The 15,266-nt window shown below is 45.7% G+C and overlaps 2 protein-coding genes across 6 annotated transcripts in view; one reads left to right on the top strand and one right to left on the bottom strand.

Moving 5' to 3' along the window:
• Positions 1 to 8,841, top strand: part of MAPK8 (mitogen-activated protein kinase 8) — a 30,955-nt gene extending 22,114 nt beyond the window's left edge. For 4 of the 5 annotated variants that reach the window (XM_079975344.1, XM_079975345.1, XM_079975343.1 and 1 more), the window contains exons 11-13: positions 2,437 to 2,500; positions 3,918 to 3,995; positions 7,266 to 8,841. In XM_079975344.1, the coding sequence (XP_079831470.1) occupies positions 2,437 to 2,500; positions 3,918 to 3,995; positions 7,266 to 7,411 (288 nt within the window). In that variant the 3' untranslated portion in view covers positions 7,412 to 8,841. Of the gene's footprint in view, positions 1 to 2,436; positions 2,501 to 3,917; positions 3,996 to 7,260 lie in introns of all 5 variants that reach the window. The other variant, XM_079975347.1, reaches the window with a different exon arrangement.
• A 2,735-nt stretch (positions 8,842 to 11,576) lies between these two features.
• ARHGAP22 (Rho GTPase activating protein 22) overlaps positions 11,577 to 15,266 on the bottom strand; it is a 36,079-nt gene continuing 32,389 nt past the window's right edge. Inside the window, 2 exon segments of the mRNA XM_079975539.1 lie at positions 11,577 to 12,559; positions 14,366 to 15,197. Of these exon segments, the coding sequence (XP_079831665.1) occupies positions 12,331 to 12,559; positions 14,366 to 15,197 (1,061 nt within the window). The 3' untranslated portion in view covers positions 11,577 to 12,330.

The following is a 15,266-nucleotide window of genomic DNA, read 5'->3' on the forward strand; positions in this document are numbered from 1 at the left end:
AAGCAACCTGAAAAAACGTATCACGAAGCAAGCGTAACATGAGGTATGCCTGTACAGTCATACCTTGGGTTGCGAACACTGTGGGTTGCGCGTTTTCAGGTTATGGACGCGCTGAACCTGGAATTGCCGGAACGCATGCGCAGAAGTGCCAAATCGCGCCACGCGTGTGCGCAGACGCGGCGCTGCGAATGTTCCTCCCGCACGGATCATGTTCTTAACCCGAGGTTCCACTGTAAACGAAAAGTAAAAAAGCAAACCATATCTATATAAAGAGATTCACTGAATCTCGGGACTTCCTCCCATCCCCTCCATGGGGTCTCACAGCACATAGCTAAATTTGACTGGTTGTGTAGCAGCCATCATTTAATTTTTAAAACCAGGGAAAGAAATACATTAAAACATCCTAGCCACTATAGAAGGCCATAGATAGTTAAAAGCCAAATGCCCCACGTATAAGGCATGGCGCAGATAGGGGCGCAGCTTGGGCCATCAGCTGAAGTTGGTGGAAGGCACTCCGCACCACTGAGGTCACCTGAGTCTCAAGCGACAGCAATGGATGCAGAAGTACCTTTAAGCTATGTACCTGCTCCTTCGGAGGAAGTGTAGCCCATGGGTAGGCAAACTAAGGCCCAATCGCCTTCTAAATCCGGCCCGTGGACAGTCCGGGAATCAGCGTGTTTTCACATGAGTAGGATGTGCCCTTTTATTTAAAATGCATCTCTGGGTTATTTGTGGGGCCAGCCTGGTGTTTTTACATGAGCAGAATGTGTGCTTTTATTTAAAATGCATTTCTGAGTTATTTGTTGGGCATAGGAATTCATTCATTTTCTCCCCAAAATATAGTCCGGCCCCACACAAGGTCTGAGGGACAGTGGACCGGCCTCCTGCTGAAAAAATTTGCTGACCCCTGATTACTGTAACCCCTTCAAGAGCAGGCAATCCCCCAGTCTAGGGAACTGTCCATTAACAGTGCCTCAGTCATAACTGGACTGAGTGTCAGCTTGCTGGCTCTCATCCAGTCCACTGCCAAGGCAAGACAGCGGTCCAGCACATCCACTGCCTCACCTGCCGATGTAAAGGAGAAATAGAGCTCTGTTTCGTTAAGATATTGCTCCAAAACTCCAAATGACCCCATTTAGCGGTTTCATGTCACGAAGCTAAGACTGCTTGCAAAAGAGGGAAAGGGAGATAAAATTTGGCTGCCAAATATCTGTGAAAAGGGTAGGATTAAGCCCTGGCCGGGGGGGGGGGGCGCCCTTCAAAATAACTTGAAGAGCATTTGGCTCAGCACTAGATTATTATTATTATTATTATTATTATTATTATTATTATTATGCTTTTTTATGACTCCTACACATTATGTGCAAGGTTCAGAGTTTCCAAGTTATGCTGTAAGTGTAATTATATGAATCTTCATTTATTTATTTTTTTGTGGGGCAGGATTTTCATTTGCATTGTCGTTTTCACTTTGCTGATGTCCAACTCATGGACGTCTTACGCATCATGGGGCAGGTTGGCACTCATAACTCATAAGCCTTTATTATGCTGCATATAGCTAGTTGTAGCATTGGGATTATTTTCCAGAAGTGGCTTGAGGAGACATTTTAGCACACGAATTAGCACTGCTGATTAGCAGCCTAAACATAGAGGGGACTCAGTGAATTTCAGAATCCTGCTGTATAGCAGGAAATCTAGGGAAATGCAAGTGGAATGCTGGGCGTGTACAGTATTCCTACAAAGCAGTGTTGGTCAGCTTAGAGGCACAAGTGTAAGTTATGCCACTTCTTGTGGAAAAGGTCCATTTAAATTATCTATGTTTATGCATGTGATCGGGACGCGGGTGGCGCTGTGGGTTAAACCACAGAGCCTAGGACTTGCCGATCAAAAGGTCGGCAGTTCGAATCCCCATGATGGGGTGAGGTCCCGTTGCTCGGTCCCTGCTCCTGCCAACCTAGCAGTTCGAAAGCACGTCAAAGTGCAAGGAGATAAATAGGTACCGCTCTGCTGGGAAGGTAAATGGCGTTTCCGTGTGCTGCTCTGGTTCACCAGAAGCGGCTTAGTCATGCTGGCCACATGACGCGGAAGCTGTACGCCGGCTCCCTCGGCCAGTAAAGTGAGATGAGCGCCGCAACCCCAGAGTCGGTCACGACTGGACCTAATGGTCAGGGGTCCCTTTACCTTTACCTCTAGGCATGTGATCAACATTGGGCCCTTGTCACAATACCCTCCCCCAGTGACATAGCAGGAACAAAAATTCTACATAATGATAGGTCCTTGGAGAATTTCATGGCTGGTGTGTAATGCAAAATAATTAATAAATTGAGGGCCTGTCTGGTATTAATATCCTGGGATCAATACATGATTATTCTGAAGTTGAGAGTGTAAATTTATATTTGCTACCTTCTATTCAGTTTTCTGCCACATTTTTGTTTTCAGCCTCCTCCAAAGATACCAGACAAGCAGCTGGATGAAAGAGAGCACACAATAGAAGAATGGAAAGGTGAGGTTAATACTTTAAGTATTGATATTATTAGCAATGAAGCTTTTGCTGCACTGTTTTAAGATGCTAAAGTGTGGTGGGAACTGCATTTGCCTCCACAAACTGTTGGGAATAACAGCCCCCAACAGCTTTCTAAATCAGCAGGATCCTGAACACTTGGCTTGGTTGGTGATTCTTTTTCTCAGCCTTTATTCCTGTAATAATAATAATAATAATAATAATAATAATAATAATAATTTACACCCCTCCCATCTGGCTGGGTTTTTCTAGCCACTCTGGGCAGCTCCCAACAGATGACTAAAAACAGAATAAAACATCAGTCATTAAAAACTTCCCTAAACAGGTATGCCTTCAGATGTCTTCTAAAAGTCAGATAGTTGTTTATTTCCTTGGCATCTGATGGGAGGGTGTTCCACAGGGTGGGCGCCACTACCGAGAAGGTAGAAGTTGTGCAAGCTTATTAATATATAGCTTATTGATATCTGCTGGATCAGACCAAAGGTCCATCTGGTTCAACATCCTGTTTCCCACACTGGCCAACCAGAAGCCCACATTTCAGTGCCTTCTTATGAAGGAAGTACAGAATCTAATCTGCTTGTAGCTGGAAAAGAACAATGAAGTGTGGGTATCATGAATAAGTTAATTAAAGTGGAGTAAAAGAATAGGATCCTGTGTAAGTATCATCATCTTTGCATGGCCAGGGAGGCAGTTAGTTGTATGGCTCAGAGTCATGCAGAAAACGAGAGCAAAGGTCAGAGAGAAACTTGGAACAAAATGTGTGGGAATTAAGAGTTATAAAAGGGACTTCTCCTTTGATAAAGGCATTGCTTTTAAAACCCCTTGCACATTTTAAGAATTGGGTGTTATAGTATCCATTAACTAGCTTTTGATATATCCAAATGGGATCTGTAAAGGCACTATAATGGCCACCTCTCTTCAGGACCAATATCCATGCCTCTGTATTTTTTTTCTAGAATTCTAGCAGTGCAGCTCTTGGAAAAGGCACCCATTGTGTATTTGAAGTCTCTTGCTTGGGTAGATTTTCTGTTTCTGATAGTGTTCTGAAGTTTTGCTAGTTTTGTGGTTGAAGAATCATTTGACGCAGAAGCATTTAAGGTAGCAAACGTTGCCTGCAGATATCGAGGAGTCGGGGTGGGTGTGGCCTTTTTTATGTGCTCATCCTCAAGAAAACCCTGAAGCTGTTTGCTCAGTGAGTTGCTCAGTTTTGCAAAGTGGAGCAGAATGGCGGTATTTCACGGGTGCATTGTTTGACTTGCGTAATGTACTACATTCTCTGCTTTCTGCTTGATCAACAGAGTTATGTTCAGTAGAACATGTGAAACTTGCTATACAGGAGTCTGTTTCTGTGGCTTGTTTGAAATACTGTATGGATAACACTATACCTGGTGATTTTCAGAGTTGATTTACAAGGAAGTTATGGACCTGGAGGAGAGAACCAAGAATGGAGTTATATGTGGACAACCGCCTCCTTTAGGTTGGTTTACAATAAAAGTGCTGTTCTGGTTTCTGCTGCTTAGCCCTCTTCAGGTGTTTGTGCTGGAGCATGGAGAAGGAAGTGAGGACAGCCCTTCTGCATTCCCATCCACCTTCACTACTTGGAGAAGAACTGTCTGTACCTGGCAACTTGCTCTACAGTACTCATGTGCATTTTACACACATACCCAGTTACCCATTATTGCCATGATACAGTAAGTCATTTTAGGAAAGGGAAAGGGACCCGTGGTCCAGTTGTGGCCGACTCTGGGGTTGCGGCGCTCATCTCACTTTATTGGCCGAGGGAGCTGGCGTACGGCTTCTGGGTCATGTGGCCAGCATGACTAAGCCGCTTCTGGCGAACCAGAGCAGCGCACGGAAACACTGTTTACCTTCCTGCCGGAGCGGTACCTATTTATCTACTTGCACTTTGATGCGCTTTCGAACTGCTAGGTTGGCAGGAGCAAGGACCGAGCAACAGGAGCTCACCCTGTTGCGGGAATTCGAACCGCCGACCTTCTGATCGGCAAGTCCTAGGCTCTGTGGTTTAAACCACAGCACCATCCACGTCCCAAGTCATTTTAGAAGCCACTGCAAATTACTGTGATGGCGTATGCACAAGCACCTCTGATTCACCTTCTTCCCCTGCAACAAGATGGCAGGTGTAGATCTGTTAATATCTGCATGCAGTAAATAGACCTGCCTCCTTCACTGTGAATAGCCATGTGCAGCTGTCTCAGGTCTGTGGGGCCTGTTTGGGTCTATCCGACCTCAGAAAAAGTCTCTGAGGGATACAAACACTAATCCCAATTCTTTGTTGCTAGATCATACCTTAAGAACGTGAGGTGGGATTCAACATTTTTGTCTTACAAACATCCCATCAGTGCAAGTGTATCAGCTTGGCAGATGGTATTATCCAACCCCCACAAAGCCAGTTGAGGAGGGGAAATCCCTGTAATGCAAGTGGAAACCCTTGCTTGTGCTGGGATTTTGCTGGCATTTGATGAATCCCATCCAGTTTTCAGTACTCCATCAGCCCTTTCCCAAATCTTTGTGAATGCTGAATTCTGGAGAAATAACTCACTGAATTAAAGGCTGCTTCTCCACTTGAGCTCAGAGAGTTTTGCTAGTCTGCTTTCTGTCTGTCACTTTGAAAAAGCAGTTTTTGGGGCCCCCCAGAGAGAGTGAGGGGATGGCGCTCTGGGTTAAACCACAGAGCCAAGGGCTTGCCGATCAGAAGGTTGGCGGTTTGAATCCCCGTGACGGGGTGAGCTCCCGTTGCTCGGTCCCTGCTCCTGCCAACCTAGCAGTTCGAACGTACGTCAAAGTGCAAGTAGATAAATAGGTATCGCTCCGGCAGGAAGGTGAACGGTGTTTCCGTGCGCTGCTCTGGTTCGCCAGAAGTGGCTTAGTCATGCTGGCCACATGACTCGGAAGCTGTATGCCGGCTCCCTCGGCCAATAAAGCGAGATGAGCGCCGCAACCCCAGAGTCGGCCACGACTGGACCTAATGGTCAGGGGTCCCTTTACCTTTACCTAGAGAGACTGAGGACTTCAGGAAATCCCTGATCAGACTTGCATTGCCTAGCTAACAGTGTAATCTGACTTGGGCATATGCAAAGCTCACCTGAATCACCCATGTTTGCCTTGTAATTCAGGAAGGAGACCCCTGTTGGTTACCTGGTCTTTGTTGGAGCCCTATAATTGGGGGAGGTTTTTTTTTTTTTTTGTTTCCATTTTAAATAACTGGGAGTTAGACATCCTTGCTGATCTACTTCAGACCACTCAGAGATCTACTGGAGCCCATTTTTGGCGTAGACAACACATGGCAGCTGCAACCTTTGCACCAGGCAGGCAAGTCACCCTCCACTCTGCACACGTCATAAGCTCACCTGCGTCCCTAATGATAGAACCCCCCAACTTCCAGAGGCGTATCCTCTGTGGGCATATTTGTTCATTCTACCAAAGGGTTATTTTTTCTCTTCAGAGCAACTCCCACCTCCCGGGGCCTTCATTCTCTGTGACTGTGGAAGGCCTGCAACTCTGGTGGTGGGATGCTGTTATCATATCCCTGAAGGCCTTGTCCCCCAACCTCTCTGACTCTCAGCTTCTTGAGGTCAGCTGCCTTGTCCTCACGGGGACGAGCTTGATCCCTGAGGGCCAGGAGCTCATGGCACCAAGCACCCACCCACAACCTCTGTCCAGCAGAGAGGCATGTAACATTCTGCACAGTATGATTGATAGCCCCTAGACCCCTCCTGACTTTCTATCTATAGTGCCTGTTGTTTGTTAGGTAGATTTACGGTGGAGCTTGGAATTTCTTAGATCAGTAGCTTTGTAGGGGAGTAATCTGCTCTGGCCTCCTCACTCCTACTGCCAAACTCACCAGCTAACATGACCCTTTGCCACAGGTTGAGATGCTTTGCCGACTGGGCCACCCTTTTTTCCTTTGCTTACAAAGTGGACTCCCTGGCTTGCTTGCCCCAATTTGTAGCCCTGACTAGCTTCCCCCAGCTGTTGCTGCAGCCAGTTAGGTCAGGAGCGCCTTGTTAGAAAAATGCAAGGAGGAGTGGCTCAATTATTGGGCTGTACCCGGTTCCAGTGAGTAGACATCTGAAATGGGATTTGGGGTCATCTTAGTCGTCCCCCCCCCCCCATGAATGGATTCTTTTTTGTCAGGGGGCTTGACAAAGGTGGGTTAAGGTAAAGATATGGGCAGTGAAGGACCTCTGGGATTGCAAGAAGTTGACTCCTTGTGGGACTTTTTAAAATTGAGCTGATTTTTAACTTATTTTGAAACAACCAAAAGCTGAGCTTTTAACTTGGATTGAGTCTTACCTTTCCACTTAGCTCATATACAGCACTTAATAACTTTGCGATAAGCTTAATCTTGAGCTTCAACTGAGGGTGGTTGGTTGGTTTTTGTTTTAGAATCTAAGTTGCCCTCTAGCTTTAAGTTGTAACTTAGACTGTCTGTTTTTTTTAAACGGCACTGAAAGCCGACACTCAAGGGGTTGTTTTAAAGTTGATCCTAGTTTTTAACTGGTTTTAAGTGGAGCTGAAAGCTGAAACGTTTAACCTGGAATGAGAGCTAAGCTTACACTTAGCTGATGTGCTGTCTTGGGTAACCTAAAACTGAATTCTACAAGACTTAAGTTTAACCAGCCTGTTATGAGCCAAGTGCATTAATGGCCAGTCAGAGTGAAAATGAGCCAGTGAAGGAGGCCAGTCTCTCTGTAACCGAATTGATGTTCTGTTTCTCATAGCACAGGTGCAGCAGTGATCAATGGTTCTCAGCATCCCTCTTCATCGTCATCTGCCAATGACGACTCTTCAATGTCTACTGACCCAACATTGGCCTCTGATACAGACAGCAGCCTAGAAGCCTCCGCAGGCCCCCTGGGTTGCTGTAGATGACTACTTGACGTACTGGGGGACGGGGTTCTCTTAGTTACAAAAATTGGTGGTATTATTTGGGGGCGTGTTTTCAGAAGTAATTGTGGGATTCATTTCAGAGTGCTAATTTTAATTTAAGTTGCGTTTTAAAAGTAAGCCACAATACTTTCCTGTAATAAATTGTACAGTATTAATAATTTTTATCATGAGTTTTTAAATTTGCATATGTTTTACTACTGTGACGTGGACCTCGTTTTTAAAAATTACATTATTAAATGTAACATTGCTGTCCCGTTTGTTACACGGCAGCTTTATTTAAGGTTTACTTGAGTTTTGGAATCATTTTATTAGGGTATCTTTGTGTGTTGCACACCCTTTTTCAGTCCATAAGCTAAATGTTTTATTTTTAGCCATTTGAGTGGTTAAACTATCTAATTATAGGCTAAGGTATAGCCACGGAGATAGCAGTCCTGAACATAGACATCTCCTGTGGTATATAGGGAACATTATATAAGCTCTGACAATGTCACATTTTCTTGTGCCCAAAGGAATCACTGAAAACAAGATGAAGAAGCATGATAGATCACGCCGCCTTTGCCATGCAAATTTAACTTGCCCCATAGTTAAATAGATTAACAATGCAAATTCATGTTTCCCACACCGAATATGGTTCTGTGGTGCTCATTTCTTTACCTTCCTTGCATATTCAGGCTAGTGCATCTCTTAGTTTATAAAGCGCTCTTTCCCCCAAATTTAGCACTTTCTCCTTACACAGCATCCTGTCGCTTCAGGGTCTGCAGCGAATGCATTGCATAAGATGATGCTGCAGGAATGTCCATTGTGCTGCACTGACAGCGTTCCTCTTTTGCCTCACCGTGTCATTGGAGCGGCATAGAAACCCCCCCCCCCCCACTGACAGTGGGTCATTCTGAAGCCATGAGAATTGGGTAGCATTTCAGCACAGAGATCCCAACTTTGGGCGCGCTCCCTTAAAAAACAACAACCAACCATCAACAACGAACTATGTAGAAATGTTAAATATAATGTAAAATGGTGCTGCTCTTCACTGAAGTATGTTAACTGTTTACAGTGTACATTATTGAATGATATTTTTTTGTGCAACCGATTAAGTTCTGTGTGAGTAAAACAATCATTGGGAATTTGTCCTTAGGAAATGCAATGTTTGTGAATTTAGGCTGTGCTGACTGCCTTGCGTAGATAGAAGTATTTTGTGTAGTGGATTTAAATGTGAACAAAACTGTACATCAGTGCTGCCTACAGAAGCAAATATTAAACGATAGCACAAGTATCTTGTTGGACACAACCATGAAGGCTGAGAGAATTGAATCTTGCCTGAAACTGTTTGGTTCTATCCATCCAGTTCTTTGGAAGTGAAAGACTGTTTCTTTGCTTGCTTGCTTGTTTTTAAAGAGAGGCTACTTCTTTTCAAATTTTTGTTTGGTCTGTGTTTGTTTTCAGTGGCTGCAAGAAAAGCAAATGTTTTCAGGCAACATGGGAGAAAACAGGATTGGATTGATTTCACATTGTTTGCCATTCTGGAAAGTGGCAGGATGGCAGGCAGTAGATTTGGCGGGTGGGTAGGGGAAGATGGGGAAACTTTGCCAGGTGGTCCAGATTTTGATGATGTAGTGGCATTTATTTTCTAACCCTGCCCCTTACTACCCTCGGTAGGGCAATTCCATACCTCTTTCCATCCCAGAATATAATGGTGCCTTTGTAGACCCTGGCTTTCTTCTCGTTCAATACTCTTTCAACCAGCTATATACCCCCCCCCCGCCCCGTGCCACTGCCAGTGAATTCACATAGATTCAAATAGAGCTATTGATTCATATAGGGCATTCTCGTTTTATCTTCTCCACTTCTTGGGGTCAGAAACTGCAAAGCAGAGAGACTAGCAGGAAAAAGCAATAAATGTATAAACCACAGGCAACAATAGCTTAAGCTGAACTGCTACCACACTTTAAAGGGTTGGGGGGGGGTTGTGTTCAGAACTGGCACCCTCTCCCTCTAGTTGTAGTGGGATTTAGAAGGCTCTTACTTATGTTAAAGATGTTTGTTTACTTTAATTTTGAACCATGGCATCCTGGCAATGAGTAAAAGTGTGTCATCTTGTTATGGTCCTTGAGGAATGGGTGAGCTTTGATGTTTGAACCAGTGATGGCATTATGGGCCCAGATTAGAGATTCTGATGCCCCCAAATCTTGAAACCAAAGTCTACAGCAGCCATCATATCTAGTTTGGTTATAGTTCTTGGAGCTGGTCTGAAAAATGATGCAAATGGTCTCTTTGTTAATTTTTGGGAGCTCGCTTGACAACTCTTGAAAATTCCCAAGTTCTGAAGCCATTAACCTGAAGCCCACAGTACAGAATGATGGACAGAGTGGTGTCTTGAATGAATGTTTCCCTTTTCTATAGCTGGAAAAAATAATCAACACCTTAACTGAGGATTACACTCAGATACTAAACACTGTGCATGGGCTCTCTCTTGCTTGTGAGATTCTAAAGAGGCTTAACCACGTCTGGAAATTGGGCAGTGGATTACAGTCACTCTTATCTTTCTTTCCCCCGATCCCAGAAAAGCAATTTCTTCTTATTCATTTATTGTGCGCATATCTATTATCCAGCGTCTCACCTGCCTGGTTTCCCTGAAATGAACTTGATGCCATTTTTGCAAAACCTGTGAATGTTTCTGAACTGTTTAAATGCTGTTTTGCCTACTGGGTCCCCCAAATTCCATCGTTTGGTTGAAGGCACTTTACGTTTTTTCGGGGCCTCCAGCATTCTCTTTGTTGCCTACCCTACCTAATCTGAGAACACAACCACAGCCCTTCCCCACTATGTCAAACAGAACTAGTAGAGGCAGAAAGTAGGGCTACTTATAAAAATTATAATAAGCCACATCGAAACCACATCAGAGGAGGTGATTCGCGTGGCTTTTAGGCAGCTGGGTATTGTGGGTCAAACTCCAAAACACTTTTCAACAGAGGTTCTCCTAAAACGTAGCTTGTTTGGAAGGGGCATCATAGAGCACATCCTAAACTTCATTGGAGGTTGAAGAGAATTGAAAGGAAGTGAACCAGTAGCAGGGTTGTCCCTTCTGGTGAATGGAGCTCCATAAAATAATGCAGTCTCTGAGATGCCGGAGTCCTGGGGGATTCCTTGCTCACATCCTGCTTGAGGAATGCACCTGGGGAGACTCACCTGGAGCCTTCATTGTACATCTTGAGGTACCAGGCAAAAACGTTCCTTTTCAACCAGGCAAAAACGTTCCTTTTCAACCAGGCCATTAGCTGGTTTAACATTCTATGGCTTTTCATAGAATCATAGAGTTGGAAGAGACCACAAGGGCCATCGAGTCCAACCCCCTGCCAAGCAGGAAACACCATCAGAGCACTCCTGACATATGGTTGTCAAGCCTCTGCTTAAAGACCTCCAAAGAAGGAGACTCCACCACACTCCTTGGCAGCAAATTCCACTGTCGAACAGCACTTACTGTCAGGAAGTTCTTCGTAATGTTTAGGTGGAATCTTCTTTCTTGTAGTTTGGATCCATTGCTCCGTGTCCGCTTCTCTGGAGCAGCAGAAAACAACCTTTCTCCCTCCTCTATGTGACATCCTTTTATATATTTGAACATGGCTATCATATCACCCCTTAACCTCCTCTTCTTCAGGCTAAACATGCCCAGCTCCCTTAGCCGTTCCTCATAAGGCATCGTTTCCAGGCCTTTGACCATTTTGGTTGCCCTCCTCTGGACACGTTCCAGTTTGTCAGTGTCCTTCTTGAACTGTGGTGCCCAGAACTGGACACAGTACTCCAGGTGAGGTTTGACCAGAGCAGAATACAGTGGCACTATTACTTCCCTTGATCTAGATGCTATACTCCTATTGATGCAGCCCAGAATTGCATTGGCTTTTTTAGCTGCCGCGTCACACTGTTTAAAATGTGGGGGGGTTTGGGGGGGAGGGGTATTGATTTGGTTTGCATATGACCTTGCTTTTATTGTGCATTTTGTGTTGGTATTTTGTGTTTTTATGCTGTGAACTGCCCCTGGAGCTTCAAAGGAAGGGCGGCATACAGATTTAATTCATAATAATCAGTTGCTGTTGACACCGTAAGCTGGCAGTATTGATTATGCAAGCAAGCAGTTATGCATAGGATAGAAATGTTGACTATGCAGGTTCATTTTAATTTAGCAGATCAGTTAAACGTTGCAAACCGAACTTTGTGCTCCCACGTAGGAGAAGGCAGTGCATTTCTTCAGCAGAGTTCAAGCACTTTGCAACCATGCACAGTATCACGCTTGCCCTGGGCCATCGAAAAGAAACTGCCAGAAATGATAACAATCCCCCTTGCTTTCCAGATAAGAGGTTCAACAACTTCCTTGCCAATCTATTATCTTGCCAATCTATCATTTATCTTCAGCTGTTAACAACTTCTCTGGTAGTTCAATACAGTGGTGCCCCGCAAGACGAATGCCTCACAAGACGGAAAACCCGCTAGACGAAAGGGTTTTCCGTTTTGGAGGTGCTTCGCAAAACGAATTTCCTATGGGCTTGCTTCGCAAGACGAAAATGTCTTGCGAGTTCCTGCGGGTTTTCCCCCTCCCCCCCTTTTCTAAGCCGCTGAACAGCTGATCCGCTAAGCCGCTTATCAGCTGATCCGCTAAGCCCCTAAGCCGCTAATAGCGCTAATCCGCTAAGCCGCTAATGGGCTTGCTTCGCAAGACGAAAAAACCACAAGACGAAGAGACTCACGGAACGGATTCTTTTCGTCTTGCGAGGCACCACTGTACTATAATGTTTGTAAGCCAGTAATTTAGCAAAAGTTTTCCCACACCACTGCAAGCAAACGGGCAAAATTGATCCATGCCTTTTTGAAGTGGGGAGTAGGGCAGGAGCAGTCTGGCTGGTGGCTTCTCTTTATTTTGGGGTGCTGGCCATCTGGCTTTCTGCAGTCAAATCCCCCAGAGTTTTGAAGAAATCTTCCATCTCTTCTTGCAGGAGGTGGTTTCTCTTGTCTGCGTCATTCCGAGCCCTCTCAGAGTTCCGCAACTTGATCGCCAGCATTGTGTATTTCTTCTTTTCTTGATCAAGCTCCTCTTCTAATCTTGCCACCCTCTTCCTCAGTTCCGTGTTTGCTTCTTCAATCCTTAAAGCCAAGAGAGAGCACGAATAAGTTAACAAATGCTGCCACATGTTTATCTGTGATGTGACGACCTGCCATAGAAAGCCTCGGAAAGTCATGTCCCCATAGTGACACAGCCAGCCAACTTTGTTTTGTAGTGTACTAGCGCAGGACATTTTTTTGCCTGAAGTAGAGCCCAAGTACAGCAGACAGGGACAACAGTTTTTAAAAGTCTGCACCATTCAGACACCAAATCCTGCCTTCATCTATCTCCCTCATATGGTGCCATTGGAAGCATGTCATATCACTATGGACTCAGCTACACAGGTCAATTTATGTGACATTATAAATACGTTATAAAAATGTGACACTAGATGGCGCTGCAGAGCAGCAATCCCAAGTCAATGAAAATTTCCATTGGGAGCTGTATTTTTTATAGCGTTTTTAAATATCTCTAGATCCAGCCCTTGATGTACGGCAAGCCCAGCTCTCAGTTTGTGTATGCAAACTTTTCAGTTGCTCACCTTACCTATTTTGTAACTCTAAAAATGTAGTATTTGCCTGTTGAAGTGGTGGGAAAACAGAATACCTTTGGGAAGACCCCCAGGGTATCCACACCCATTCCTGTGCAGAAACACCATTCAACCTTTTATTAAATGTATCTCCAAAATGTTAAAGCAAATCTACATGGCACCAATACTTTTTCTGTATCTCTCTTTGTGCAACCATGAACTACATGATATAGAGGAAGTGAAATTACTTCATCATGAAGCACCCTGAGTGCAAGCTGATGTCAAACATCTCCCCACATCAGCATGGACATTGCAGCTTAAGCTCTCTGCTTCCCCTGGGTTTTTTTTTTGGGGGGGGGGGGTATGTGTGCAATTGTAAGCACATCAGAGCCTTCCAAAAAGGCAACATCTCCAAGGCAGGAGGGGAAACCCCAAATCCAAGTAAATCTTGGCAAAAATCAGAAGTTGCCCTCTTGTCCTTTGTCTTTATCCCTGGCATGAGCATGGTATTTCTTGTTAAATAGTCTTCCTAAAACACTATCTCTAAATGGCCTAAAAGGTAAAGGGACCCCTGACCATTAGGTCCGGTCGTGGCCGACTCTGGGGTTGAGGCGCTCATCTCGCTTTATTGGCCGAGGGAGCCGGCGTACAGCTTCCGGGTCATGTGGCCAGCATGACTAAGCCGCTTCTGGCAAACCAGAGCAGCGCACGGAAACGGCGTTTACCTTCCTGCCAGAGCGGTACCTATTTATCTACTTGCCCTTTGAGGTGCTTTCGAACTGCTAGGTTGGCAGGAGCAGGGACCGAGCAATGGGAGCTCACTCTGTAGCGGGGATTCGAACCGCCGACCTTCTGATCAGCAAGACCTAGGCTCTGTGGTTTAACCCACAGCGCCACCTGCATCCCTCTAAATGGCCTAAACCAGTGCTATTTTTCTAGAAAAAGAGGTACTGAAACTCACCTTATTATCTTACAATGGCAATGGATCCCACTTGAGAGGTGCTGGAACTCTGTTCCAGTGAGTTCTGGCTGAAAAAAAGCCCTGGTAAACCTCTCTGATTTCTCAGATTACTGAATGGGTAAGCTGAAGTCAACATGGAAGGGAAAGAAAGTGCTGTTTTTCTAGGGAAAAAAAGGTGCCTGAACTCACCATGAACACCTTTGTTCTCGCATAATGGCAATGGCGCACATTTGAGAGGTGCCGGAACTTAGTTCCGGTGAGTTTCAGCTGAAAACAACAACAACCCAGGAAAGAGCCATTCAGAGCCTCTTGTCTCGACTCTCAGGCATTTATTTGCCTGCCTTCTGGAACGCTTACCTTTTGATACTGGAGTCATACGCAATCCTTTGTTTGCTCAACTCTGCCTTCAGCTCGGCGACAAGACTCTGCAGGGCTCCAGAGCAGTGGGCAGAGTCTTTGGAAGCAGACGCCCCATTGTTTGGATCACTATCGCCGCTGCAGGACGCCCCTGACCTCTCCCCGCTGTTATCCAAGCAGGCTTCGCTTTGCGGGAAGGAACTAGCCGTGGCCCACTCCACCTGAAGAGAGCTCAAGGCCGAGGAGTCGCTGGCCCGACAGGCAGGGCAGCTGCTGACGGAATCCACGGCGAGAGAGAGTTCGCAGGATGAGCTCGACCAAGTGGCACTGGTGCTACTGTGGGTGCTGACAGAGAGGCCGGAAGTGGGGACGTTATCGTAGGTGGATAGTCTCTGAAGCGAACCTGCTGCCCGCCCTCCTGAGGACGGCCTGCAGTGGCCTTGAAGGGAATACAGTCCATTCATGAGCCAGTTCCCACCGGAAGGGAAACCGGGGCTATCCAGTAAAGAGCTTCCCGGTTTGTGACTGAGCGACCCGGACCCCTGCTGCCGAAAGGAGTATTTCCAGGCGGGCAACGTTTGCCTTCTCTTGCCTGGGCTCGTTGCAGGAAGGCTGCAGTCTGCTTTGCTGTTCTGCTCCTTAGCTGCCTTGAAGAGTTGGCTCACAGGGTTGACCGTGGGGCTTTCTAACTCGCAGTCCGCCCTGCTGTCCTTGGAGAAATGGTCTATAGTGCCATGTGGGTGCTGGCCGGGGCCCTCCGTCAAAGAGGCACCGAAGAGCTGACCATGCTCGCTGATCAGAGCAGTCATTAAGTGTTGGACCAGGGAAGTACCTGTGTGGTGATGTTAAGAGAGTTAGGTGGAGACAGCCAGCTTTGCAAACATTTGTGATGATATCCATA

Source organism: Podarcis cretensis, assembly GCF_951804945.1.
Source record: "Podarcis cretensis genome assembly, chromosome: 5".
NCBI lineage: Eukaryota > Metazoa > Chordata > Lepidosauria > Squamata > Lacertidae > Podarcis > Podarcis cretensis.